At 37.9% G+C, this 25,842-nt stretch overlaps 2 protein-coding genes, 1 long non-coding RNA gene and 1 pseudogene across 5 annotated transcripts in view; 1 reads left to right on the forward strand and 3 right to left on the reverse strand.

Moving 5' to 3' along the window:
- Window positions 1–16,470, reverse strand: part of PTEN (phosphatase and tensin homolog) — an 88,213-nt gene extending 71,743 nt beyond the window's left edge. For both annotated transcript variants that reach the window (XM_014864358.3, XM_014864359.3), the window contains exon 1: window positions 15,721–16,470. In XM_014864358.3, coding sequence (XP_014719844.1) covers window positions 15,721–15,799 — 79 coding nt within the window. In that variant the 5' untranslated portion in view covers window positions 15,800–16,470. The remainder of the gene's footprint in view (window positions 1–15,720) is intronic.
- Window positions 16,416–16,848, reverse strand: LOC139040751 (PTEN upstream open reading frame MP31-like; annotated as a pseudogene).
- Window positions 16,849–17,452: 604 nt separating this feature from the next.
- Window positions 17,453–18,622, forward strand: KLLN (killin, p53 regulated DNA replication inhibitor). Its single transcript, XM_070487688.1, is given in 5 exon segments — window positions 17,453–17,863; window positions 17,866–18,004; window positions 18,007–18,048; window positions 18,051–18,202; window positions 18,204–18,622. Coding segments are annotated over 5 exon segments (873 nt in total). The 5' UTR covers window positions 17,453–17,599; the 3' UTR covers window positions 18,480–18,622.
- Window positions 18,623–22,015: 3,393 nt separating this feature from the next.
- Window positions 22,016–25,842, reverse strand: part of LOC123279501 (uncharacterized) — a 33,146-nt gene continuing 29,319 nt past the window's right edge. The window contains exon 4 of one of the 2 annotated variants that reach the window (XR_011495074.1): window positions 22,016–22,701. This is a non-coding gene — a long non-coding RNA (uncharacterized lncRNA). The remainder of the gene's footprint in view (window positions 22,702–25,842) is intronic. The other variant, XR_011495072.1, reaches the window with a different exon arrangement.

A 25,842-nucleotide genomic window follows, 5' to 3' on the forward strand; every position in this document is an offset into this window, starting at 1 on the left:
GAAAGAGCAGCCAGGAACAACATAGGACACAGGGACATATAAACATTTACTAGGTGCCAGGTCCTGTACTAAGCACTGAATGCATACTGTCATTTAATACAGAAGACCAAAGTACCATTCTCAGCTTTGCAACTTAAAGCCTTTGACTTCAGCTAAGTTACTCAATCTCTGAGCCTCAAATATTTTTGTTTTGTTTTTCTCTAAAATAATGATAATAAACTTGCTGTAACTTCTTTACTGGTTGTTTCAAGGATCAAACGCGGTATCTGGAAATATCTTTAAATCTATAAAACTACAAAGAGCTCTACAATTGTAAATAAGAGTTTATTATTTGAGGTTGCATGAGTTAGAAATGTCCTGTTATTTAATTTTCATTTAAATGTCACATTACAAGGCAACTCAATACAGTGCTTTTATAAACAAATTATAAAAGAAGGAATTCCAAATATTAAAGTCACTTTAGCATAAATTTTAGGTTCCTTTTAACATTGTTAAATTATCTGCTTAGCAGTGCCAAATCAGAAAGGAAAACTAACTGACAAATAATTTACGAACTCTACTGAAGTTTTCTACTTCTCCAATCTGAACCTAACAACTTTCATGTTTTTATATTATACCAACTCATCCTGACTGAAAAGTTTACACATATTTTTGCTTTGAAATAGTTTAGATCTCACTTTCTAAATGAAAACATCACTTTCTTCAAATGTAACATCAAGAATGGCTAGTAATTCTTCTACCTAGCAGCAACACTATGAACTGGTGCATTTGGCAAGAGATATGCAACCTGTAACAGAGCTATGAAACTACTGTGCCTTTTTCTCCAGCAATCCCACTCTGGCAATATACTGTAAGAAAACAGACCAAAAAAAAAAACACAAACAAACAAACTATACAAAGATATTCACAATAGTGCTGTTTATAAAAGAAAAAAATGGAAATAACCCTAACACAGTACATTAGCAAACCATGGTATTTAGCCTGATGAAATATTACTTATATAGCTTTAAAAATGACAAGTACCCGGGGCTGGCCCCGTGGCCGAGTGGTTAAGTCCGTGCGCTCCGCTGCAGGCGGCCCAGTGTTTCGTTGGTTCGAATCCTGGGCGCGGACATGGCACTGCTCATCAAACCACGCTGAGGCAGCGTCCCACATGCCACAACTAGAAGGACTCACAACAAAGAATATACAACTATGTACAAGGGGGCTTTGGGGAGAAAAAGGAAAAAAATAAAATCTTAAAAAAATAAAAAAAAAATGACAAGTACCCAATGACAGATAAAAATTAACTTGTGAAAAACGAGATCACAGAACAGTACGAAAACACTGATTGTAAGTATGTAATTATATGCATGTGTACATTAACAAACAGGGAAAGATAATTTCCAGTGACAAATATTTGAAACAGAATTAACTTTTTTCTATTGCATTGTTTAAATTTAAGAATCATTTTGAAGGCATTTCAAGCCAGATATATTAAGATGATACTCAGTTAAAAAAGAATTACTTTTTAAAGGTACAATCAAGGCACTCCGATCTTCAATTATTTAAATTTAGGCAAATTAGAACCACAGAAAAATATCTTATCAAGTCACTGATAACGCTAGCAATACTCTAAAATCCAAACTATAATTGTTTTAGTGCATTAGCTGAGGGATTATTATTCCCCTCAACTAATTTAATCAATTTTTCTTCAGAGTAGTTGTTAATTATGAAATAATGTGTCTACAACTTTTCAAGGCTACATCTGTGAACCTCTAAAAATTTAAGTTGCCCAACTAACTGGTTTTAACGAGTATACCAAACAATTACCTTCTTCCTAGGTCTCTGGATGAATACGATAAGAGTGATTTCCTGTTTCAGAACTCTGCTGCTGTTAAAATACACACAGATACACACACACACACCCCTCTACGGTTTTGCTCCCACTAAAAAACATCCAAGAATGACTACCAATAACAAATCAAACAAAATATGGTTATAACTAACAAAACAACTTTCAAAAAGATTATCAGTTCAACAAGACCCATTAGACATACTTGTCAACATTATATACTTGAACTAGGCCAAACGCTGACTAATTTTCTACGGCAAAATCATAAAAGCATATGAAAGATTACAGAAGTTAAAATTATAACATTGATCCAACATTACTATAAAGCAGATAAAGTATCTTTTATGCTCTAATCTTTATATTCAATATTAGATTGATAAATTAATCTGTAATATCATTCTGTTATAAAAGCCAAGCTTTTACCATTTACTTTACCAGAAGTGACTACATAAAACTCTAGGTTTTGGCTACTCCACAGTTACACAAAAAGACAAAAGGCCATTAACTTTTACAGAAAAAAGACATTCAAACAGTTAAGGTACAGAAGATGTCAAGGGATGTATCAATAGTTTGAGAACAAAGCCCTAGTGATATTTAGTGCCAATTCACTTAAATATTAGCAAACTGCATTCTGAAAAAAATAATAGATTCCAAGATTTCCAGCTGTATTGATCTTTTAGATGCAACCATGAACTTATTTCCTAATATTCAAAAATTACCCCACACACAACGTAGTAAGAAAACAAAGTCCTAAGAAAACAAAGTCCTAAGACAAATGTGTCTCTGGCAAGTGAGTATTCTTCTTCCTATTCATTAGGCCAAAACTGCAAAATTTTCAAATTTATTTCCAACAACCAAATTTACCTTTCAAAAACAGCTCTGTTAATTTGAAGCCATTTTAAAGAAGAAAAGCTCTAAACAAGTGTGTGCCAGACCGCTTCCTTTTATATTTGGCTTCAATATAATAAAATCAAGTCTCTTTATTCTACATCTTAAACCTGGAAATTGCTTGCTTTTTCTTCCAAATGGCAAAAATAGTTTTGCTTAAGTGCAGTATTTTAATTTGAATAAGAATAATATGAACTGAAATACATGTGGATTTTAATATACAAAGGCACACTTAGTGGCATTCCGTACTGTATTGGTAAGCATCATACTCCTGATTTTATTATAATTGCCTTGTTCTAATATTGTAAAATATGATTCATATTCCCACTGAAGCTATTTTACTCATTATGTAAACTTTATAATTGCTCAGATAAGTGGATTATCAAAAAATCTGAAATTACATATCCTAAAATGTTAGTCAAAATTCATACTTTAAAATTTAATAAGGAATTTTAAAAGATACTAACAGGTGAGAGTACATCTACATTGCTTGGTTTGAACAGATAACACATAATTTTAGTCAGCTACCTATTAATGCTTGTTCCTGAAGAGATACCATTTTAGTATGAATTCAATTATTGCAACTGGGAAAAAAAGCCCAATTACTGATCATGATTAGTTGTGGAGTCTTCATACTCAAAGGAAAACATACTAAAAATCTTAGAAAATAATTAAGCTGAAATGTAACAAAACAAAAACAAATTAAGGAGTCAACTTTTTCAGCCAGTAAATAAAATTTTAAAAAACATAAAGTCTAACATACAGAAAGACAAAAATACCAATAGTTAGATGGGAGGGATAGAAATGAAAACAAGGGAAAGGAGCTCTTAACACCTCACACTCTTTAAATACTATTAAGTAAACAAAACAGGTAAAGACTTTTAAACTTTTCATATTTGGATAAATTCGCACCAACATATGTGCCTCATTTAAGGTAAGAGATATAATCTATGAACACATTATCTAGGTCTATCCAAAAATGTATCATTCTTTTCATGGCCTACAATTCAGGCCTAAACAAATTCTACAAACTGATATTGGTAAAACAATCTACTTTCATCAGATATTAATTTGAAACTGGCAAGATGTTTCTTGCACAAAAAATAGAGGCTCCGGGCACAAACTTGCATTTGAGAACATGAATTCAAAATCATATCTAAACTGAAATATTATTTCTGATCATATTAAACAATTATCATAATAAACCTCAATAAAAACAATGTCAACATAATAAATAAAGTAGATTAAAATTAATCAGATCCTATTAAGCCCAATATGCAATTTTAAAGACTTCTATGCTACTTAACAAGACCAAGTTCTTGGGGGTAAAAGAAATTGTTATAGAAACAACTTCTGTAGTGGCTCAAAATGCAACAACAAAATTTTAAAAAGGGAAACTCGTTTACTAGCATCCAGACAAGAATTAAGTTGTAGGAGAAAAAAGCAGAGAACGTGAAAAATATTTAAAGCAAATCTTTAAAAAATACTTATTAAATCAGTTCCCTGATTAAGTTCTGTAATAAAGAATTCTGATATATTAACTGTTAGGAAAATTATAGTTTAAAAATATCAAAATCTTGTATAACTTAATGTCTCAAGTTAAAACATGATGTTTCCACTTAAATATCTCATCTTGTAAAAGCAAATGACTAAAAGCCAGACTTTCATTACATAATCTTTAGTTCTCAACCAGTATCTTTGTATTTTGGTAGAAAAATATAAACACCACCGTAACCATTAAGCTTCATTTTTGCAAAAGCTTAATATTTGATATTAGTCTTTAAAAATCGTAATTAATACATGACCAAAAGACAGAAGTGTCAAAACCACTTATATCACTAGATTATCTTAACTTTTTCCTATTTTGGGTAACAGATGGCAAGCCTTAGTTCTTGGACACTACACCATAATCACAATCTGTGTGACCTTTTCAGTATTAAAAAGAATCCAAACAGCCTTAATAACGAGCACCTTAGCTTATTTTACATTACATATAATCTTGATCACACTGGACAGAACACAGATATGCAAAATTGTATCATACTTTCTGTATACTGTTATTTATTTTATACAGGTTTCCTACAACAAGTCCATGAAAACTATTCAGATGTTGAATTGCTTCACGAATTTTCAAAAAACATACATGCCTACACTCACAAAATATTTTTGCCTATGCTATGTTTTCATTAGCACCCAAGAAGGTTTATATCACACCTAGATCAAAATTTTCTTACGTTTAAGAATTGAAACAATTTTATCTCACTTGGAAAAACGTTACTCTAACAAGTAATTTTGTTTAAAAAAGAGAAGAGTTTGTTTCTTCCTCAATATTTTTTGTTCTAACTACATGAATTAATAAATTCATTGGGAAAGAACTATCATTTAGCTAATGTGGTTAAAATCATTTCTTTTAGTATTTGGCACTTAAAAATAAGATCTGACATAAACTAACAAATCCAATTTTTGACCACAAAAATTAATATTCATTATAAATGCAAATGCACAGCAAACCTTCATCAATTAATATCACCAATTACCGTGGCAACTATGCAAATATAAACTATATTCTTCAAAATATGTTCCAGGGAACAGTAACATCATGACAAGCCATACCCTTTCTGATTAAAGACAGGAAAGTAGCAAGGGTTATAACCATTTTAGTATGAAATGATGTGATAGTCTATTCAAATCACTTCTATATCCACTTGAATTTCAATACAATAGTCCTACAATAGAAAAAGGAAATTTAACAGATCAAGTGTTTAAATAAATTCTATTTTGCCTCACTTAAATAAGTAAAATAAGCTTAAAATGTTAAATATGCAATAGTTTTCTTGTAAGAGAAAAACAGCTCCAAGATTCCAACAATGCAGCTATTTTTTGTATAAGAGATTATGATTTTGTGAATCAAAATCATGAAAATATTTCTTAATATTCAGGTCATCTTAAATCCACTCTAAAGAAAAATCAGAAAATAGTAGGAAAAAATAGCCAAATATTGGAAACAAGTTTAATGTACAACTACAAGGAAATAATTAAATATTTCTGATTACTTCACCATCTAAAATAAAGGCAATTATAAGGTGCTCTGGAAATTGTTAAAACATACACACGCACACCTTTAAGTTCACTATGCTCAATTATATTTCAAAATACACGCATATGAACAAAACTACAAGCTAATATGAAAACATGAAGTTTTAGAGAAGTAGGACCGTGGGAAATATTTTTTTAGTTCTCTTTAATTTGTTGTGTTTTCATACAAGAAATTTTCTTAAGTACAGTAAGCAAATGTAGTTTTTTATTCATATACTGAAATAAACACCATAAGCCTTATTCAATTAAATTACAGCAATAGTGTTTTTCTTAACAAATTTGAAGCTATTATGATTAGCAGTCCTGGTTTTAAAATATTTATCAGTACCTCTGAATAACTCCTATAATTTCAACAAGAATCATGAGTCAAAATTTAAATTTCATAAGAATTATTAAAATAGGTCTTGACATTTTATTATGCATGTGCAAACTGAGAGGCAAAGTAAATTGTAAAATCAAGCAAACAGAAAAAAATCATAGCAAACAATCTATTCCTAGAACACTTTCGTAATTATGTTTGCCCTAAGAACAAAACAAAACTCAGAATCCTCTAAGCTACTCCCTAGGCATCTTCTCATGTCTGGGCTCATCTAACATCTCAACTTTTCCCAAAAACTTTACATTAATGCAAGTTTTTAATTTAGATAAATAAAGCATTGTAATTCAACAGGCTGATATAGCAAATTTAGAGTCTAGAAAAGAACGTAACGCACGCATCAGAGAACCTTAGAGTCAGCCCTACTTTATCTGGAAAGAAATGAGAAAGTTTTTTAACTTGTCAGAAATTTGCCATTTTACCTCAGCACACTTAACTTCACCATACCCGACTATAACAAAAGCAGCTTTAGAATAAAAAAGTGTAAGATTAAAGAATGCATTACACAACAAAAAACAAGTATACTGGGAGCAAAGTATCTTGGGAGAACTCAACAACTGATAGAATTAAAGGACACAAGCTAAGGATTCCTTTAAAAACTACTGGCAACATAAAAATGAAAAAAATGCTTTCTTTTAATAAAGCATATTCATCCTGTTAGAGCAGTTCTATGTAACATCCTTCTGAATACAGTGCATTACACTAAGACGTTTATTGAAAACATCTTCAGCCTTTTCTAACAGAAGTTCAAAGCAGCACTTTCACAATCAGTCAAATAACACATGAGCTTTCTTCAAATAAACCTTTTTTGTTACCAGGGGTATCTTTTGTGGACAAAGTTCTTATTATAAAGAATACTGGCCTAGAAGCAGTCAGAAAACCTAGATGTTAAAAGCCGAGCTTCATCATTTATTAGAAATTTGACCTTCTTAAATACCACAATCTAAGGGCAAGGGGTACTTTTACTAAATATACTTATTATGTAGCAAACACTTTATACCTCTAAACTAGCATTTTTCAACCTCAACAGAATTGGCAATTCTGGCTGGATAAGTCTTTGTTGTGGGAGAGGCTGTCCTGTGCATTGTAGGATGTTTAGCAGCATCCCTGGCCTCAATCCATAGAAGCCAACAGCATCACTCCCCAACTCAGACCCCCAAGCTGTGACCACCAAAACTGTCTCCAGACATTGTCAAATACCCCGACAAGGTGGGAGGGGATCACTCCCAGTTAGCAACCAATATTCTGAAAACATCTAACCTATACTTCTAACAAACTTAAAAAGCCACTCTACAAGTTAAGGATTTTTACCACCATGTTAGAGGTGTAGAAACTAGGGTTCACTAAGGTTAAGTAGCGTACCTTTATTACACAAGTGATAAGTGGCTGAGCAAGGATTTAAGCTAAACTTTAGGTCTAGCTGACTCCCAAATCTATGCTCTTTCTATTCCACTCTGCTGCCTTTCTACAAAATCGGGATAACATTTGCCATGCTGAGCTATTTAAGGTTTACAGATCATATGAGATAATGTATGTGCAAGTTTTATTAACCTAAAGGAGACAACACATTAGGGAATTGCTTGAAGAAGCAAAACGCAGTGTTTCACAAAGTGTGATTCCTCAGACCACCAGCATCTGTACGACCTGGGAACTTGTTAGAAATAGAAATACTGAGGGGCTGGCCCTGTGGCCCAGTGGTTAAGTTTGCGCGCTCCGCTGCAGGCGGCCCAGTGTTTCGTTGGTTCGAATCCTGGGGGCGGACATGGCACTGCTCATCAAACCACGCTGAGGCAGCGTCCCACATGCCACAACTAGAAGGACCCACAACAAAGCATATACAACTATGTATCGGGGGGTTTTGGGGAGAAAAAGGAAAAAAAAAAAAGAAGTGAACTTTAAAAAAAAAAAGAAAGAAATACTGAGACCCTAACCCACACCAATGACTCAGAAACTCTGGGGGTGGGGCAAATAATCTATGGTATAACAAGCCCTGCAGGTTATTCTGATGCCCTCTAAAGTTTGAGAACCACTGATGTAACATAATAGGAAAAATACTGTACCAGGCGCCCAAAAAACCTACATCCTTCTTTGTTCTCAATCTTCTATTAGCCCTCAACAAGTTACTGATTCTACTGGAGCTACGATTCCTATTCTACAAAAAAATGAGGAAAATAATGCTTGCTCTGTCTATCTCTTAGGTTACCTCTTTTTCTCTTTGTGAAATCAAATGAGCTAATGATTGAAAACAGACCTTGTTAATAAAAAAAATACTAAACAAATAGAAGGCACTGTTAGGGTATATGCTAGCTAATTCTATTACATTAATTAAAAAGAAAACAACCTTGCTGACTCAAGTTGTCATTTTTTCATATTTCATAAATGATTAAGTAAAAATGTTAAATAAATTTTACAACATGGTTAAATTAAGCCTGGCAAAGCACTGTTTTCATGTTATTTAAAAAAAAAAACAAAAAAACAGAAAAGCCCAGGCATTCGGTTCTATCTCTGATAGACTCAGAGTAAAGTAATTCACAAAAACACATTTAAAAAAATAAACACACACAAAAAAAAATCAAGCGTAGTAACATCCCCCAAATTTCATTTTAAAAGTAGAAAAAAGTTTTCAATTCTATTTATTTACTCTCCAATCAGTTCAGAGTAACTAGAATACCCAAAGAATCTCATTAATTCATGAGAACAAGAGTTTTAAATGGAAAAAAATTGCATACATTTTAAGGCAGAGTTGTTTGCAACTTTGAACATATATGCTGTATTTACAAATCACTTTCAGAATACATCTGATTTAAAGAATACTTGATTCAAATTACAATGCCTATAACATCTTATTTATATTCTCTTCAGAAGATCAAAAATATTAAACATATAAAATTAGCAGAATGCAATCCTTGCAATTACTACTAAACAAAGCGAACCTTACTGAAAAATCTAAAAGATCAAAGGAAATAAAATCCGAAACTATTCTGAAGGGCTTTAATAAGATAAAATCAACTGTAACTTTGGGGTAGTGATATAAAGCATAAAACACAGTTGAATACAGCATTAAAGAGAGAGGCAGGAAGTGAAAGAGTTTTAGACAATTCAATTTTCCAAGATGTCAAATGCACAGTTCAATTCCACAATCTAGACTGGGACTAAAAATACAGCTGGTTTATACAACACAAAATATGTAAAAATCACATATATAATTAGAGCACCATTCATTCTGCAATGCAAAACAAATGAACATGCACAACAGCTCCCTAGAAATTAAGTGCATCGCTACTGAGGGATACTGTGATACAGCTGGGAAACCAGCACAGGCAAAGGAAAAACAAAAAGAATGATCCCTATACACAACTAATAGCTTTCACTAGGCAGGTCTCAAGCTCTCAAGCTTATTTTATCCTTCCTCCACACTTGATAAGAATGAAGAAAAAAATCCTTTAGCTCTTTCTTCTCATTTCTAGGGCCTAAAATTATACAAATAATATTGATCAAATGTGAAAATAAGACACAATTATTTAACACTAAACTTAAATTCCTATATTATATTAATGAATTGCCAGATTATATTAAGTGTAAATTACATTGTAATAAATGTAACTTGGCATGCAAAGCTGCATAACTCCTCCAAAAATCTGAACTTAAAAAGAAATGCTAAGAAATACACCTTTATTGATAAACACTTTCCATAACTCTTGTATCACACAAGTTTTCTTTCATTTGAGGTGGAGATTATACTTTGTTGAGTAAAAATATATGATATTTAAGTTGACTTATCTTAAACACCAAAGAAAATTTAATATTTTAACAAATTTTTCTTTTTAACACTTCTACTTCATTATGCCATAATAGGAAGTTCTCATCTTACCTTAGTATTTTAGAGTAAATAATTCTTGATTAACATGATTAACTACTCTTAGGTCAACAGTATGAGGGAGCAGAGCTTTACATTCTATTTGCAACGAAACAGCAAAACCATAGACACGTTACACTCAGAGCTCCTAAAGGAATACCCGTATTTTAAAAAACACTCAGCGCTTGAACCAATCAAAATTCTATCATATCCAATTCAGTTATAATCATTGTTCCTCCTAAAGATGAAAATACAATTTTTCCTACGTGGATAATCTGAAATTATAATTTTTAAGAGCAGCCATTATTATTTAAGCATTCACAATGTGGCAGGTATTATGCTAAGTGAATTACTTATATTATCTCATTTATTCTTCAAGATAAACCTTATGTAGGGAGGTACCAATATCCCCATTTTACAGATAAAATAGAGTAAGAAAGATTAACTAACTTACAAAAAGTCATCCAGTTACTAAGTGGCAGAGCCAAGATACCAACACAGGAAGCCTGACTCCAGAGCCTACACTGCCACCCTAAAATCTGAGCTGAAACAATGTACACACAATGTGTAGATAAAACTAACACTCAACATTTTAATGTAATTTAAAATAGATTTAAACGTATTTGAAAATTATAAAACAATATCCACCAAGGTGATCTCTTCTTTAAAGAGAAGAAAGTTATTTTAGAAATATTACCAGTTTGCTAACTTTGTACTTATTTACATATATACACAGAGTATTCAAATACTTATAAGTTAGATTTACTGTCCATATGTGAAGTGATAACTACCGATGATAATTAAGTGTATAACCACTTAAAATATAACAGCTAAAGAGGAGTCTTCTTTTCCACACTGTATATCGGTTAAGAACACTCATTGGCTGCCAGATGCAGCCACAGTATCCATCTGTCAATATTCTCAACACTACCAACAAGGATATATATCTAATACCCTGAAGATGTCCACCCATCTCTTAATGCAAACTACTGCAAATAAAGAGAATCTATCTTTTAACTATACTGAACTAAGTTAAAACTTCCCATCCAAAATTAATTCACCCCTAAATTATGATTATTCTTATTAATATTTTCCAACAGCCTTTTTTAAATTCTAGTGCAAATTATCTTAAAAGAACCAAACTGCTAATACCTCTTTTATACCCAATGAAAAAAATTTAAAAACTTAGGGGATAGGTGAACAGTTAAACCACTATACCAGTTTCACCTTTCCTGACAAACGAAAGTATTTTACAATAGTAAGTGCATATATTCAATACTTACAAAGAGAATCATTATTCACAGACCAAAACACTTTTGACCACCTAGCAAAGAATGCATGTGGCAGTAATACAGCCTATATAAAGAATTAAGGATATCAGTTTGCTCAGCAAATCCTTACCAATTTAAGGTTATCCAGTCTAACCTCAACATTACTGATACCTCTGATAGTAACTGCATTAATTTCAAAGCAACCTCACGGAAAGCAACTGTAAAACAGAACTGAATACTTACTGAAATCATTACTGACTCCAGTCTTACAAGTTGATACAAATGTCTTAAGACACTGTCCTCAGAGCAAATTCCAACACCTTTTCTTAAGGAATTCAGGCCACAGAAGAATTCTCCAGTACTGACTACTTAAAATCAAGTTTTTAACCAAAAGAGAGGGAGGGAGAGAGGGAGATAGAAAAGGCGAATAGAGTGAGACTTTTACCAAATAGAAATAAAACTTCAGAACTAATGGTTTCTACAGGAAAAAAATTTGGTATCAAACAAATTTCTTATACTATCATTAATCATATATCTTCTGGAAGCTTAATCCTTATAGTACAGCCAAGGCCTAACATTTCAAGTAAGTGAAAAACTGTTATATGCATGCACACTTCTAAATATCTCTTTACAAACCCCGACCTTGCATACAATATTAATATAAAAACATCTCCTACGCCTCTGTCTTACTAAAAAGGCTGAGGTAAAAATTTAAAATAGATGTTTACTGAGAGTGAATTAATGTTGAAACTTTGTGAATTGATTTTCCCATAATAAATACTCCTCCATTAAAAGCCAATGAAGTGATTACTTCTTAAGTAGCTTAAAAGTTATTAAAAAGTATTAAGCTATCGCCAAATAAACAAATAGCAAATGGGGCAAATTTGAAAATAAGAATTGAAAGAAAGTAAGAATTACTTCCAAAAAGTAAGGGATTCTGTAACAGTTGGAGCTTTGCATATTTTATGTGGTTATTAGGAAAAAGCAGATAGACTGTTCCACACAAAAATTAAAATATCACCAGCTTTCTCATGTTGTTAAAATTCTAAAAGGTAATACCTACAAATGCATCTTTCTCTCCTATTTTTCTAAAACTAAATTTAAAATTAAAGTGATTATATCTCACCAAATTTTATGATGTTATTCATTTAGTATTTATTTAGTATATTATAAGCAATGTAAATCTACACTGATGACTGTGCTACTGTGCAAACTTTTGCAATGGACAGCAATAAGATTCCTTTTTCCTTATACTGAGTCATATAAACTGTAAATTACTCTCCTTTCAGATACGCTTTATTTTTGAATAAGCTTTAGGAAAAGGAAGTTTGTAAATTATCATATAGCAATTAGGTAGCCCAGTCATGTTGTTCAGGAAAGACATACAACTTAGCAGATACAAAACAGCATAAAATAAAAATTGCGAATAAAATTGTCTTTTAAAAAGCTCACAATATGGTCATTTCAGTAATCACTAATCTTAAGATAACACAGCTAACTTTAATAGTCATTGTACTCTACAAGTTAAAAATATTCCCTATGAAGGTTAATATTTGAAAAGATGCAAACAAGAAAAACACAACAGAAGCCTAAAGTTTCCACAAAATCTAAAAACACTAAATTTTTATAGTCTCATATTCAGCACTACTTTCCAGACTAACATTAACAATAAAACCCTACGAACAAATTATTTTTAGAGTTGCAAAAATATTTTAAAACTGAACTATAGTCCTCAATTTTCCTCAGAGAAATCACTTCATTGTTAGTCTTTCTTTATCAGATAAAAATACTTCAATCTCTACTTTCATAAAAGAATTTAACTTTTAACAGGCTGGCTGCTGAAACAGATACTACAACCTGCCAGAGACAGTCTTCAATGGCCATTTTAATTTTTCCCCTGACAATAAACACAAAACACTAAAGTGAAACCAAGCAAACCAAAGTGCTGTGGCATATCAAAATTATTGGAAGTGCAACTATCAAAAAAGCAAGGCCTCCACTGACTTTTTCCTAAGTGATTTTTTTCATATTAACATTTGGCTCAATAAAACCACAACTCTAGAAATTAAGTGTTATTAGTCATTTGATGCAATATTTGATACTGCTTTCTATGCATACCATAACTAAAAGTACAGTTGTAGAGAAAGTTTTAAGTCACATAAATTTCACGTATGGAGGCACATATACTCTGAAATCAAAGCAGAAATTAACAATCACCACACTGGTCACATGTAAGAACCTGGGAGAGTAATTTTAGTCTTAAAACTCTGATAATTTTAAAACAAATGGGTAAAGTAAAAATAGCATAAACGTAATTTGAATACTAAAAGCAACCTGTCTACCAAATAGAACTCAAGAAATTTTTTTCAATGGGGGCTTTTAAAAAAAAGTCAAATAAACATTTAATTAATTTGTTCCTCTATATCTAGATGACTGTCACTAAATCACACCAATAGTAGACTGCTACTTTTGAAATAAGTTGCAAATCAGAAGAGTTTTTCCATAATTAATTATCTTCTGGGCAATCAGGTCAAGTTCAGCCTTAGTAAAGTTTTTCAATTAATGCAGACTCCAAAATTTCCAAATATTCTTTTAAAATATTATTTTTTAACTTAACAGAAAACTATTAAGTTTCGTGCACTGTAAAGCTATTTCTTCAGTAACTCTTCTCTTCATTTCAAAACAAAAACTTGGGCAAAATTAGCTGTGCACATTTATATGCAGCTGCATAATCCAAAGGAATAAAACCTCTTCAGATATAAAGCATTTTCTTCAAAAGAAAAAACCTTCTCCACAGTTTTTAGCAGGGCATCTAGACACTTTAGTGTCACTCTACCTGTAAGCAAAATGTTTACTGATATTTGCTAAGAGATCATTTTTATTAAAAATACTCCATTAACACTTACACAATTACATAATTTAACTAAATACTGTCCACTGCTACAATTCATATCACCAAATTTTCGGTCTTAATAGAGACCTTAATAAAATGCTTCAGTCACCTCAGACCGATAACTTAATTCTGTTTTCCATATCTTATACACTGGCCTACCAGTAATCTCAATTTCTGTGATACTTTCCATTCTGCAAAAAAGGAGGGCTCTATCCTCTTCCTTGATCAAAACCAGATTATACCTGAAACTGCAAAGTTAATGCCTTTGATAACCACTAACTTTTGAAGTACAAAGGCCTAACTTTTAGACAACGAAAACTATACACCGTTAAAATTCTTGGGTTTCTGTCTTATTCAACAAGCTGACTCAGTAAATTTAATACACTGTATTAAAAAAGCTAACATGTCTAGAATCTGAAGCTGGAGTAATCCACTCTTGCCAGCATTTCTGGTTATTAGCTGGTTAAGTTATACTTGACATTCTAGTCAAGTCAGAGTAAAATTAACAGATACCCAAAGGTGTCAGAGGACTTGAAACCTAAATAAGGTGAGTAGCAATTCTGGCATCACAGCAGTACTTAAATTTCAAGTGAGAACCCAAGTTTAAGCTCTGCAATCACCATTTGCTACACACAATACCCTTGACCCTACACAACATTATCTTCTGGGATCAAAAAACCACTCAATCTCCATTCTATTACCTATGACAAGAGCACTGAATATAAAATACTACTGAACTGCAAATTTCATGCCCTATCCTACATCACCCCATAAGGAGAGAAAAAACCAAATTTAACAAAGATCTAATAAGAGTGTCTTATGAGTTATACCATGGCACTATTGATATCAAACTACAAAACTTCTAAATGCCGTTCAAAGTTGTAATTAACTTAGTTTAAACACACAAATCTACTTTTGCCCTCAAATGAGCACCACATAGGCTGAAAATGATTCCGCTTCATAAAGTTATGCAAATCAGTCCACAACTCACATTTTAAAAGAATCTATCAATGCAACCCAGGAAACTAAAAAAAAAAAAATCACTGCAAGATTCTGATGCAACATGCGTACGTGCAACACTAATTTTCATTTTAATCTGATCTATACCCTTGATCTAGGGCTTAAACCCAAGATTTAATCGAAATATGCTCAACCTCAAAGCATCTACTTTTCTGTTCATTTAGTAGACCGGATTACCGAGCTCACTAATCCACTACCAGTGCACTGTATTCCGTATTAACGGACAATGGCCCTTAGGAAGAGACCCCATAGATTAAGAAACCAATCGGTGCCTTGACACTTGCAACCAGGCAAGAGTCCCATCTAGCCGAACACACCCTAGGTTGAACGCATTCAAAGGAGACACAAAATATATCCGATCTAGAAACTCGACCAGGGTTAACGTTATAGTCACCCAAACTACGGAAATTTTTCGCATCCGTCTACTCCCACGATCTAAGAGAGAGTGACAGAAAGGCAAAGAGGAGCAGCCGCAGAAATGGATACAGGTCAAGTCTAAGTCGAATCCATCCTCTTGATATCTCCTTTTGTTTCTGCTAACGATCTCTTTAATGATGGCTGTCATGTCTGGGAGCCTGTGGCTGAAGAAAAAGGAGGAGAGAGATGGCAGAAGCTGCTGGTGGCGGGGCTTCTTCTGCAGGATGGAAATGGCTCTGGACTTGGCGGTAGCTGATGCCCCTCGCTCTGCTGCCGCTTGGCTCTGGACCGCAGCCGGGTAATGGCTGCTGCGGCGGCTGCTGGATGGTTGCAGCGACTGGGCCTGCTTCTCCTCAGCAGCCAGAGGCCTGGCAGCGGCGGCAGCGGAATGGGGAGAAGACGAATAATCCTCGGAACGGCTGCCTCCTCCGGCGGCCTCCGGAGCCCGGGCCAGGGGGGGTGCGGCGGCGGCGGAGGGGAGGTTTAAAACCGGCCCGGGTCCCTGGATGTGCCGCCGCCGCCGCCGCCGTGTTGGAGGCAGTAGAAGGGGAGAGACCAACTCTCCGGCGTTCCCAGCCCTGGAAATGGTGACAGGCGACTCCGACCCCCTCCCCGGAGCTGCAGCCGCCGCGGCCGCCGCCGCCGACGCTTCTCCCCCCCGCTCCAGGAGCGGGAGGTGCCGCCGCCGCGCCTCAGCCGGCTCCCGCCCGAGCCCACGGCTTCCACCTTCCCTTTCAGGAGAAGCCGAGGAAGAGGCTGCACGGTTAGAAGAGAAGACGAAGAGGAGGCGAGAAACGCCGCCGCTGCCGCCGCCGCCGGCCGGCCGGCTCCCCGAGGGCGCTGCCCCCGCGGCTGCTCACAGGCGCTGAGAGGGGCTCTGGGCCGCGGCCGCCGCCGTCTCTCATCTCCCTCGCCTGAGCCCGGCCTGGCCTCGCAGCGGCTCAACTCTCAAACTTCCATCATGGCTGCAGCTTCCGAGAGGAGAGAACTGAGCGCAGCCGCGTCCCGGCGCCCGAACGCGTATCCTGCCGCAGTGCACAAAGAGTCCCGCCACATCACCGCTCGCCGGCCTGCCCGCCCCCTCCGCCGCCGCGCCGGGAGCCCAGGCGCCTAGCGAGCCCGAGGGGAGGCGCGAGGCGGGCGGGACCGCGCCGAGGGAGGGAAGAACTGGGCTGGGCTGGGCTGGGCAGGGCAGGAGGGAGGGGGCAGAAGTGATAGCTGCGGTTCGAGCGCCGAGCCCCCGACCTGCAGGCGCCACTGAGCATGCCCAGTGTGACTGTCCGGGGCTCGCTGGGGCTTGTTCCGAGGCGCCCGTACCGCGGCTGCAGTTGCCGCGGCTGCTTCTGCAGCAGTGCAGGGCGGGGAGGACAAGCTGAGCCTCGGCCTCTGCTCGGAAACCCAGCCGGAGGCAGGGTAGGCTGTTGCGGGGGAGTGTGGGGAGAAATGAAGGTGAAAGCTGAGGCGGGTGCCTTGAGCGGTGTCACTGACTCGAGTCTGAGGTTACCTGTGCACAGGTGGATAGGACCAAGTCACTGCGCTGGTCAGTGTACAGGGAAACGCAGGGACAGTCCCTGCAGCGAGGACACCCCTCCCCCAGCCCCCAGATTTCCCCGGCACGGCCTGCAGCCTCACTCTCCTTTTGCACCGCTGTCGGACCACAATCGTTCGCAGGGATTTAACTGCAGCAGCCTTTGCCAAGAAATCCCACCTCTCCCCCCACCCCCAACAATGTCCTCAAGGTGTCAGTCTTAGCACAAAGAACAACCCCCTATTGTGTCTCCAGTGTGTATCACCTCATCCGGCTCCCTTTCACCGCCCCACCTCCTGCTTCGCCGGTAACTCGGCTCATTTGCCCTAAAAATGAAAACTCCTAGTCGAGCGCATCGCCCCTAAATTTCGAAGTCCCAAAGGACAACTGTCCCAGTGGACTGAAAGCCGATCCCCAAGGATGGGATGCACCCCGCGGCTTCCTGCATCTGCCCCTAGGAGAGCCCAGCATCTCTCCCCTCGGGGCTCCAGTTGGGTTCACCGCTCCGAACTCAAGCTCGGTCCTCAGAGGCAACCTCGCCCCGCCCCTTTTGGGCCGCTGAGAAAACCTGGCTGGGTGGATCGCCCCGGGGACAGGTTCCGCGCTCCGCCAGCCGGGCCGCGCACGCCGGAGGCCGGGGTTCCTGAGCCCGAGCGTGAAGTCCGGGGCGGTAGGAAGCTGCAGCCCCTGCGAGTGGGCGGGGCCGAGGAGACCTAGGAGGGTTCAAAGGGAGGTGGAGGGATACACGGGCCACAGTCGGAACTACTTTCAGGAGGCGGTCACGTGTGTTCCTAGTTGGGGAACTTTCCAAATTCCCATTACCCCGTATAGCTCGAGAGGCAAGTGCTTCGCTTTCTTCACCCGGGGTGCACCTTCTGCGGACAGCGGGACCCCAGAGCCTCCTGGGTCGCGGCAGCAACACAAGCTCGGGCGAGCCTCCCGCCGGAGCGCTGTCGGGGCTGACGCCTGGGGACCTGGTTACACAAGCACCCACATCCAAGCACGTGCCCCCACCTCCCCGCACCACTGGCCGCCGCCGCTGATTCTTGCAGACCACCGTGCCAGCGTTTTCAGGCTGGTCCCACCCTTCGCCTGCTACCCAGAGAGCAAGCTAAAGGGCCGAGACCTGAGACTCCTTGCTCCGGATCAGCTAACTGCGCGTTCCCAACCGTGGGAGAAAGGGCTGGGCCCGGGGGTCTGGCGCAACTCCCTCGCTAGTACCCTGCCCCTTAGGGCGAACCTTGCTGGTGCTGTGCTTCGCGGGGCAAAAGGGTATCTCCTACAGCAGCCTGCTGCTTGAATACACCGATGTTGCAACAAACTTGCAATCACTACACCTGAGCTGGTGAGCGCGCCCCACCTACTGTAGACTCAGCCAAGTGACTTTTCTGGTCGGAGAACCTAGTCAGTGGCCGGCGGCCCAGAACAAACCTGTTAAGTCTGCTTACAGCCCGGATTGGTTGACCCGTCTCATGAGAGCTGGTTCGGAAATGCTGAGAACTGGAGCGCATTTACCTCGACACTGATCAGCTGCAAAGCGAGTTGTCCACCTTTTGCTTGGAGAGACTGGGCATCAATCAACACCAATTTAGGAATTTCTTCCTTTTCTTTCCCCTGGGAAGTAGAACTGCAGGAGACAATTTAAGTCCAAAAGTATCTAGGTTGAAACGTAGGCTGAGGTACTGGGTCGTTTTTCAGTTCTGGGAGAATGGGGATCAATTTGTATGTGTATTGCAGGAATTGTGAGTAGGTGCTTAGGAAAATCCTCTAAAGAGGATTTATTCAGTGTATGAGAGTGAAGATTGTATATGTGAACATCATAGTTGCAGGCAGCCCCTGAAGACTAGAAACCCCAAGAGAGCTAGCTTAGAAGCCACAGGCCATTACCTAACTCCAAGACTACTAATTAAACCAGGGGTATTTACAATGTTCTTAAGAGATCTCTGAGGCTCCATAAAACTTTGCATTTATATACAACATCCTTTTAAAATAGCTCTGCAGGAGTTAGCAACCTGCTGAAATTCAATGTTGATATTTATTGGAGGCTGGTTTTGTGCATAGTCCTGGCCAGCCTGGGAGAGGTAGAGGCCACAAGTGGAAAAGGAAATAGAGAGCCACCTGGAAAGAGTAGGTGAAAGGCCTCCATTTAGTTTCTAAAGATGAAAATCCTGTTCACACCGCCTAGTGTGAGCTAAAGCTTTCTTTATTTTACAAGTAACCAAGGATAAGGAGTCCCTGACTTCGAGGTATTCCACTAGATTGCATGGTAAGAATCTGAGCTGTGCTTGGTTGAGTATCAACTACTGCTAGGTGGGAAAGGGAAAATGAAGATGAAGTTAAATGAAGGGAAGTAGGTTGAGGAGGGGTAAAATGTCCCGTCTTTGCTTCTCAGGTTGCTGATCTTGTCCTCCAGAAACCCTGTTATTGGCACTGCCCTACACTGCCCCTCCCCGGGAGCCTACCCTACATGTGGGTTAGTCTCACAGTGTCTGAGAAGTTCTCAAATCCACTTCCTGGGAGGAAAATGGATTCATTCCCGCCTTGTTTGTGTTAGGCATGAGGAGAGAGGATCCTTTTCAATTCCCGGGGTATGGTTATTCTGGAGCAGAGAGAATGTGCATCACCAGCACTAAAGTGCTGGAATATGAGACAGCCCACGAACACTTCCATCTGCTGAGGGAAGAAAATGGGAAATGAGTTTTGTGCTACTCTAAACATTAGGTTCCTCTACTTCTCTCTAGTGAAGAATGAAGGCTCACCAATGTTGGCAGATATTTGGCCAGCCTGACACCAATATCAGGTGGTTATTAGGAGTTCCTGAAGAAAAACCTCCTTCCCTTCCCAGTGTTAAGTAGGTTCCTGAAAGAAATACTGATGTATCCTTTTTCAATGCTTTTCTTCACTTTTTCCTTCTACTCGAGAGATCTTCTTACCCAGGAGGTAGAGCTGAAACCTCTACTTTCTAATGTACAGAAAGTTATTTAAAATATTTTTTTCAAATTCAATTGCAGATATCTGCGTGGCTGTACAGACATTACAATACAGTTGTGCCTCAGTATCCACAGGGGGCACTGGTTCCAGGAACCCTAGTAGTTACCAAAGTCCACAGATGCTGGAGTCTGTTACTAGGTCCTCTGTATTGGCGGATTCTGCACCCGTGGGCTCAGCCAACTGCAGATGGTAACCACAGTACATACACGATCCGCGGTTGGTTGAATCCCACAGATGCAGAGCTCACAGATACGGAGGGCCGACTGTACAGTAGTTTCTAAGCACTTCAGTTCTTTACCTGTCTGGATTTAGAATGTCCTAGGGAGAAACAGAAGCTTGTAACAAATGGAGAATTATATAAAGCTTCACGGAGACTGACTATATAGAATAATTAGTGAGCATGATAAACCAGCTTTAATTACTGGTTCTAACAGCTGATTCCAAAACTGTATTGTTACTATACCCAAAGAATATCCAAAGAAAATTCCTTTCTTATTTTCTTTGATAAGTGAAATGACCAGCAAGTTGATGTGGGTGATATAAATACTTGATGGCTTCTTTGTAGGTCCTGCTGCTAAAATGTCTTTTGTTGAACACTCTGATCCCGATAGTGCCTTTCTCATCTCCCATACACTGACCTTTCAAATAGAGATCTAAATCAATGGCTTTAATTTTTAAGCAATCTTCTCTATTTTTATCTGTTTAACCACTGCTTTTTAAATAATACAGAATAAAAAAATGTAATAATTATAGGTTTGAACTTAAAACCACCCCATTCTTCCAATGGTCCAAAGGCTTTTCCCTTATTTCATTTATCCTAATTACAAATATTGCTTTTCTTTTAAATAGAGATATTTTGCCCATGACATTTCTCCAGAAGTCACTGCTATGGATCATACAAGTAAATATATGCTAGGAGAGAATTTTCCATTATTGTTTATAAGCTCTTTGTATTCTTAATCTCTTCTGCAGCTATTTCAGATGGCACTGTCTCCTTTCATATCTCAGTAGAGAGTGTGCTGTATGAAATTATCACTCTCAAAGAAATCAGGGTTGGGTTGGGTGCTCCTGGGAGAACCACAGAGCAGACCAGGCATCAGTATGTCCAAGTGGCACTCAGAAATTGTGACTTGGACTAGAGTGATAGAAAAGACCTAACATGACAAGACAGTTTTGACTGTTTTAGTCTGCAACATAACATTGGCTATTGGATGTTCTACTTTAGTGTCCTTAATACTAACTTTAACTCTAGCCCTATGGAACATATATTTTGCTTTTTAGCTCTTCCAACAATAGAAAAAGGTAATACTTTTTATATACCAGGAGGTCCTGGGGCATTAACAGGTGCTTCACAGAGTAGCCCTCATTTGTCTAGATATAGGAAGGACACTGAGAGGGAGTCAAGGTTGACCACTGCCTCATTCCTACAAATCTTTCTCTTCAGAACATCCTTCTGGCTTCTGAGGCATCACTTTTTCTGACAACAAAGGGCACCTTTTAGGAAGAGAGAATGCATGGTACAAACTCTGTTTAAAGTATCTTTTTTTGTCTGTCTTCTTGATGGTATGGGGGTCTTATCTCCATTCATTCATTTAATGATTAAATCAGCAAATATTTGGGAGTCTGTTATGTGCCAGTACTGTCCTATGCTCTGTGGACAGAGTAATGACTCCGGTATATAGGGTCCAGCCTTTATGGAATTTAGTCTGGTTGAAAACTTGGCTTCTTTGTCTGATCCTGTTGCAACTTCTTCACAGCCCATGTAGTTAAAGCAACACAAAATATCCTAACATTTGATAACTCTTTCAATTATCTACTGCTGCATAACAAACCACCATAAACTTAGCGGCTTAAAAGAAAAACCACCATTTATTTTCTCACAATTCTGCAATCTGGGAAGGGCACAGCTGGACAGTTCTTCCGCTCCCCCATGATGTCAGCTGGGCTCAGACATATGGGTGGGTGCATTCAGCTGTGAGTTTGGCTGGGGCTGGAATATCCAAGATGACTTCATTCATACGTCTGGCACCTCAGTTGGGGCAGCTGAAATTGCTTGTGGCCTCCCTCTCTTCGTGTGAACACTCATCATTCACTGGGCCAGCCCAAGCTTCTTTACACAGTGACTGGATCCCAAGTGGAAGAAAGCAGAAGCTACAAGCCCTCTTAAAGCCAGGGTTTGGTAGTTCCAGAACATCATTTTCATTGTATTTTCTTAGCCAAAGCAAGTCACAAGGCCAGCCCAGATCCAAAGGGAGAGGAAAGAGACTCTACTTGTTAATGGAAGGAGTGGCTGGGATGGGAGAAATTTTTGGCAGTCATATTTGGAAACACTCTATCATAATCCACCCTCTGGCCACAATAATACACATTCACAACCACACACAGACATGCAAAATACACTTACTTCCTCCCTCCAAATTGTCATTCTGTACAGCATTGGCTCTAAATTCCAAGTTTTAGTAATATACACTAGGCACAGATGTGTATGAGGCATTTCAGATGCTGCTTCTCTTCATCTGGAGATCTGTGAACTCAAAAAACAAGTTACATACCTAACATACAGTGCTGAAACAGGGACAGGATAACTGCAATAGACACTTCTCTTCAAAAAGGGGCAAAATGGAAGGCACAGAGCAGTCACTAGTCCATAGCAATTCTGAACGCCAGCCAAGCGCCGTCACCTTGACTCTGAGGGTCTAGTTCTCTATTAGGGCCTGGTTCATCGCCTGGAGTAGTTTCCTAAGCCATTGTTCTTGGCTCCCCACTCTGAGGTTCAGCTTTGACATCTGAGTCAATCTTTCTTTTGCATAAGAAACTGTCTCCCCTTTACAGTTGAACAGGTCTCTCAGCCCGCTTCCTGCTCATAGAAAGTTGGGAGCCCCGAGGCTTTTTTTTGTCTTGAACTGTCTCCTTCTTTAGTCCAAGCTAGTGGTGGTTTTATCAATACAATTATCTTTAAAATTTTATGGGTTTTCTATGACTCTTATTGGAGTTCACTCCTTCCCACAAAGCAACATCTATAACTCTTTCAAAAACAAACCTGTCTACTTTGGGCCTTATTGTGGTGGCTGCTGTCAGACCATCCTTAAAATTCTAAGATGTCCTTTTGTCTAGATGAGAGGGTCTATGAGGCAATATGTTAAATTTTTTAGAGGTCTTAACACAGAGTCTGGATTAGATCTTTACCTTGAGGCTACATTTTATAGGCAGGCCCCTGAAGCCATTTCTTAATTTAAGACTGGCTGACTAAAGAGATTCTCCTAGGTCCTGTAAGTCTCCTCTGCATCCTGCTTGAAAACTAAATAGTTCCTTTTTTAATATATCTTTCTTTTGTGATACATCAAGAGTACGTCACTAAAAGAAGCCAATTGACACTTTGAACATTCATCCTGAAAACCTCCTTTGCCAGATCTAAAAGTTAATTAGGTACATTTTCTATGTTTTACTGCATACGAGTGTGGCCAAACATTTTGCCACTACATAAAACCACTTCTCCAGCCTCCAGTAGCAATTTCTTCACTACTCTTTAAGATTCCTCAACAAAATCTGAGCAAACTGAATTCAACAATACATTAAAAGGGTCATACACCATGAGCAAGTGGGATTTATTCGAGGGATGCAAGGATGGTTCAACATCCATAAATCAATCAATGTGACATACCACATTAACAAAATGAAGGATAAAAATCCTATGATTATCTCAATAGACGCAGAAAAGGCATTTGACAAAATTCAACATCCACTTATGATAAAAACACTCAACAAAGTGGGTATAGAGGGAATGTACCTCAACATAATAAAGGCCATATATGACAAAACCCACAGCTAACATCATACTCAACAGTGAAAAGCTGAAAGCTTTTCCTTTAAGATCAGGAACAAGAAAAGGATGCCCACTCTTGCCACTTTTATTCAGCATAGTACTAGAAGTCCCAGCCAGAGAAATTAGGCAATAAAAATAGATAAAAGTCATCCAAATTGGAAAAAAGAAGTAAAACTGTCACTATTTGCAGATGATACGACATTACATGAAGAAAATCCTAAAGACCACCAAAAAACTATTAGAACTAATAAGCAAATTCAGTAAAGTTGCAGGATACAAAATTAATATTAAAAAAATCAGCTGCATTGCTATACACTAACAATGATCTATCAGAAAGATAAATTAGGAAAACAATCCCATTTACAATTGCATCAAAAAGAATAAAATACCTAGGAATAAATTTAACCAAGGAGGTGAAAGACCTGTACACTGAAATAACTATAAGACATTGATGATAGAAACTGAAGAAGATACAAATAAATGGAAAGATGTTCCATGCCCATGGACTGGAAGAATTAATATCCTTAAAATGTCCATACTACCCAAAGCAATCTACAAATTCCATGTAATCCCTATCAAAATTCTAATGGCATTTTTCACAGAAATAGAACACACAATTCTAAAATTTGTATGGAACCACAAAAGACCCAAAATAGCCAAAGCAATCTTGAGAGAGAATAACAAAGCTGGAGGCATCATGCTCCCTGATTTCAAACTCCATTACAAAGCCATAGTAATCAAAACACCATGGTATTGACATAAAAACAGACACAAAGATCAATGGAACAGAACAGAGAGCCCAGAAATAAGCCCACACTTATTTGGTCAATTAATAGACAACAAAGGAGGCAAGAATATACAACAGGGAAAGGACAATCTCTTCAATAAATGGTGTTGGGAAAACTGAACAGCCACATGAAAAAGAATGAAACTAGATTACTATCCTACACTGTACACAAAAAATTAACTCAAAACACATTAAAGACTTTAATGTAAGACCTGAAACAATAAAACTCCTAGAAGAAAACATAGGCGGTAAGCTCCTTGACAAAGGTCTTGGTGATGATTTTTTCAATCTACCTCCAAAAGCAAAGGCAACAAAAGCAAAAATGAACAAGTGGGGCTATATCAAACTAAAAAGCTTCTTTACAGCAAAGGAAACCATCAACAAAATGAAAAGGCAACCTACTTAACGGGAGAAAATATTTGAAAATTATATATCTGATAAGACATTACTATCCAAAATATATAAAGAACTCATACAACTCAATGGCAAAAAACTAAACATTCCACTTAAAAATGGGCAGAGGATCTGAATTGATATTTTTCCAAAGAAGACATCCAGAGGGCCAACACGCACATGAAAAGATGCTTTACATCATTAATCATCAGGGAAATGCAAATCAAAACCACAATGAGATATCACCTCACACCTCTTAGAATGCCTATTATCAAAAAGATAAGAAATAACAAGTGTTGACAAGGATGCAGAGAAAAAGGAACCCTTGTGTACTCTTGGCAGAAAGGTAAATTGGTGCAGTCACTGTGGAAAATAGTATGAAGGTTCCTCAAAAAATTAAAAATAGACCTACCATATGATCCAGCAATTCCATTTCTGGGTATTTGTCTGAAGAAAATGAAAACACTACTTTGAAAGGATACCTCACACACCTCATGTTCACTGCCGCATTCTTTACAATAGCCAAGACATGGAAACAATCTAAGTGTCCATCAATGGATGAATGGATAAAGATGTGATATATATATATACAATGGAACACTATTCAGCCATATTAAAAAAATATCTTGCCATTTGTGACAACATGGAAGGGAAATAAGTCATACAGAA

The sequence above is a fragment of the Equus asinus genome, chromosome 2 (genome assembly GCF_041296235.1).
Source record: "Equus asinus isolate D_3611 breed Donkey chromosome 2, EquAss-T2T_v2, whole genome shotgun sequence".
NCBI classification, from domain to species: Eukaryota; Metazoa; Chordata; class Mammalia; order Perissodactyla; family Equidae; genus Equus; species Equus asinus.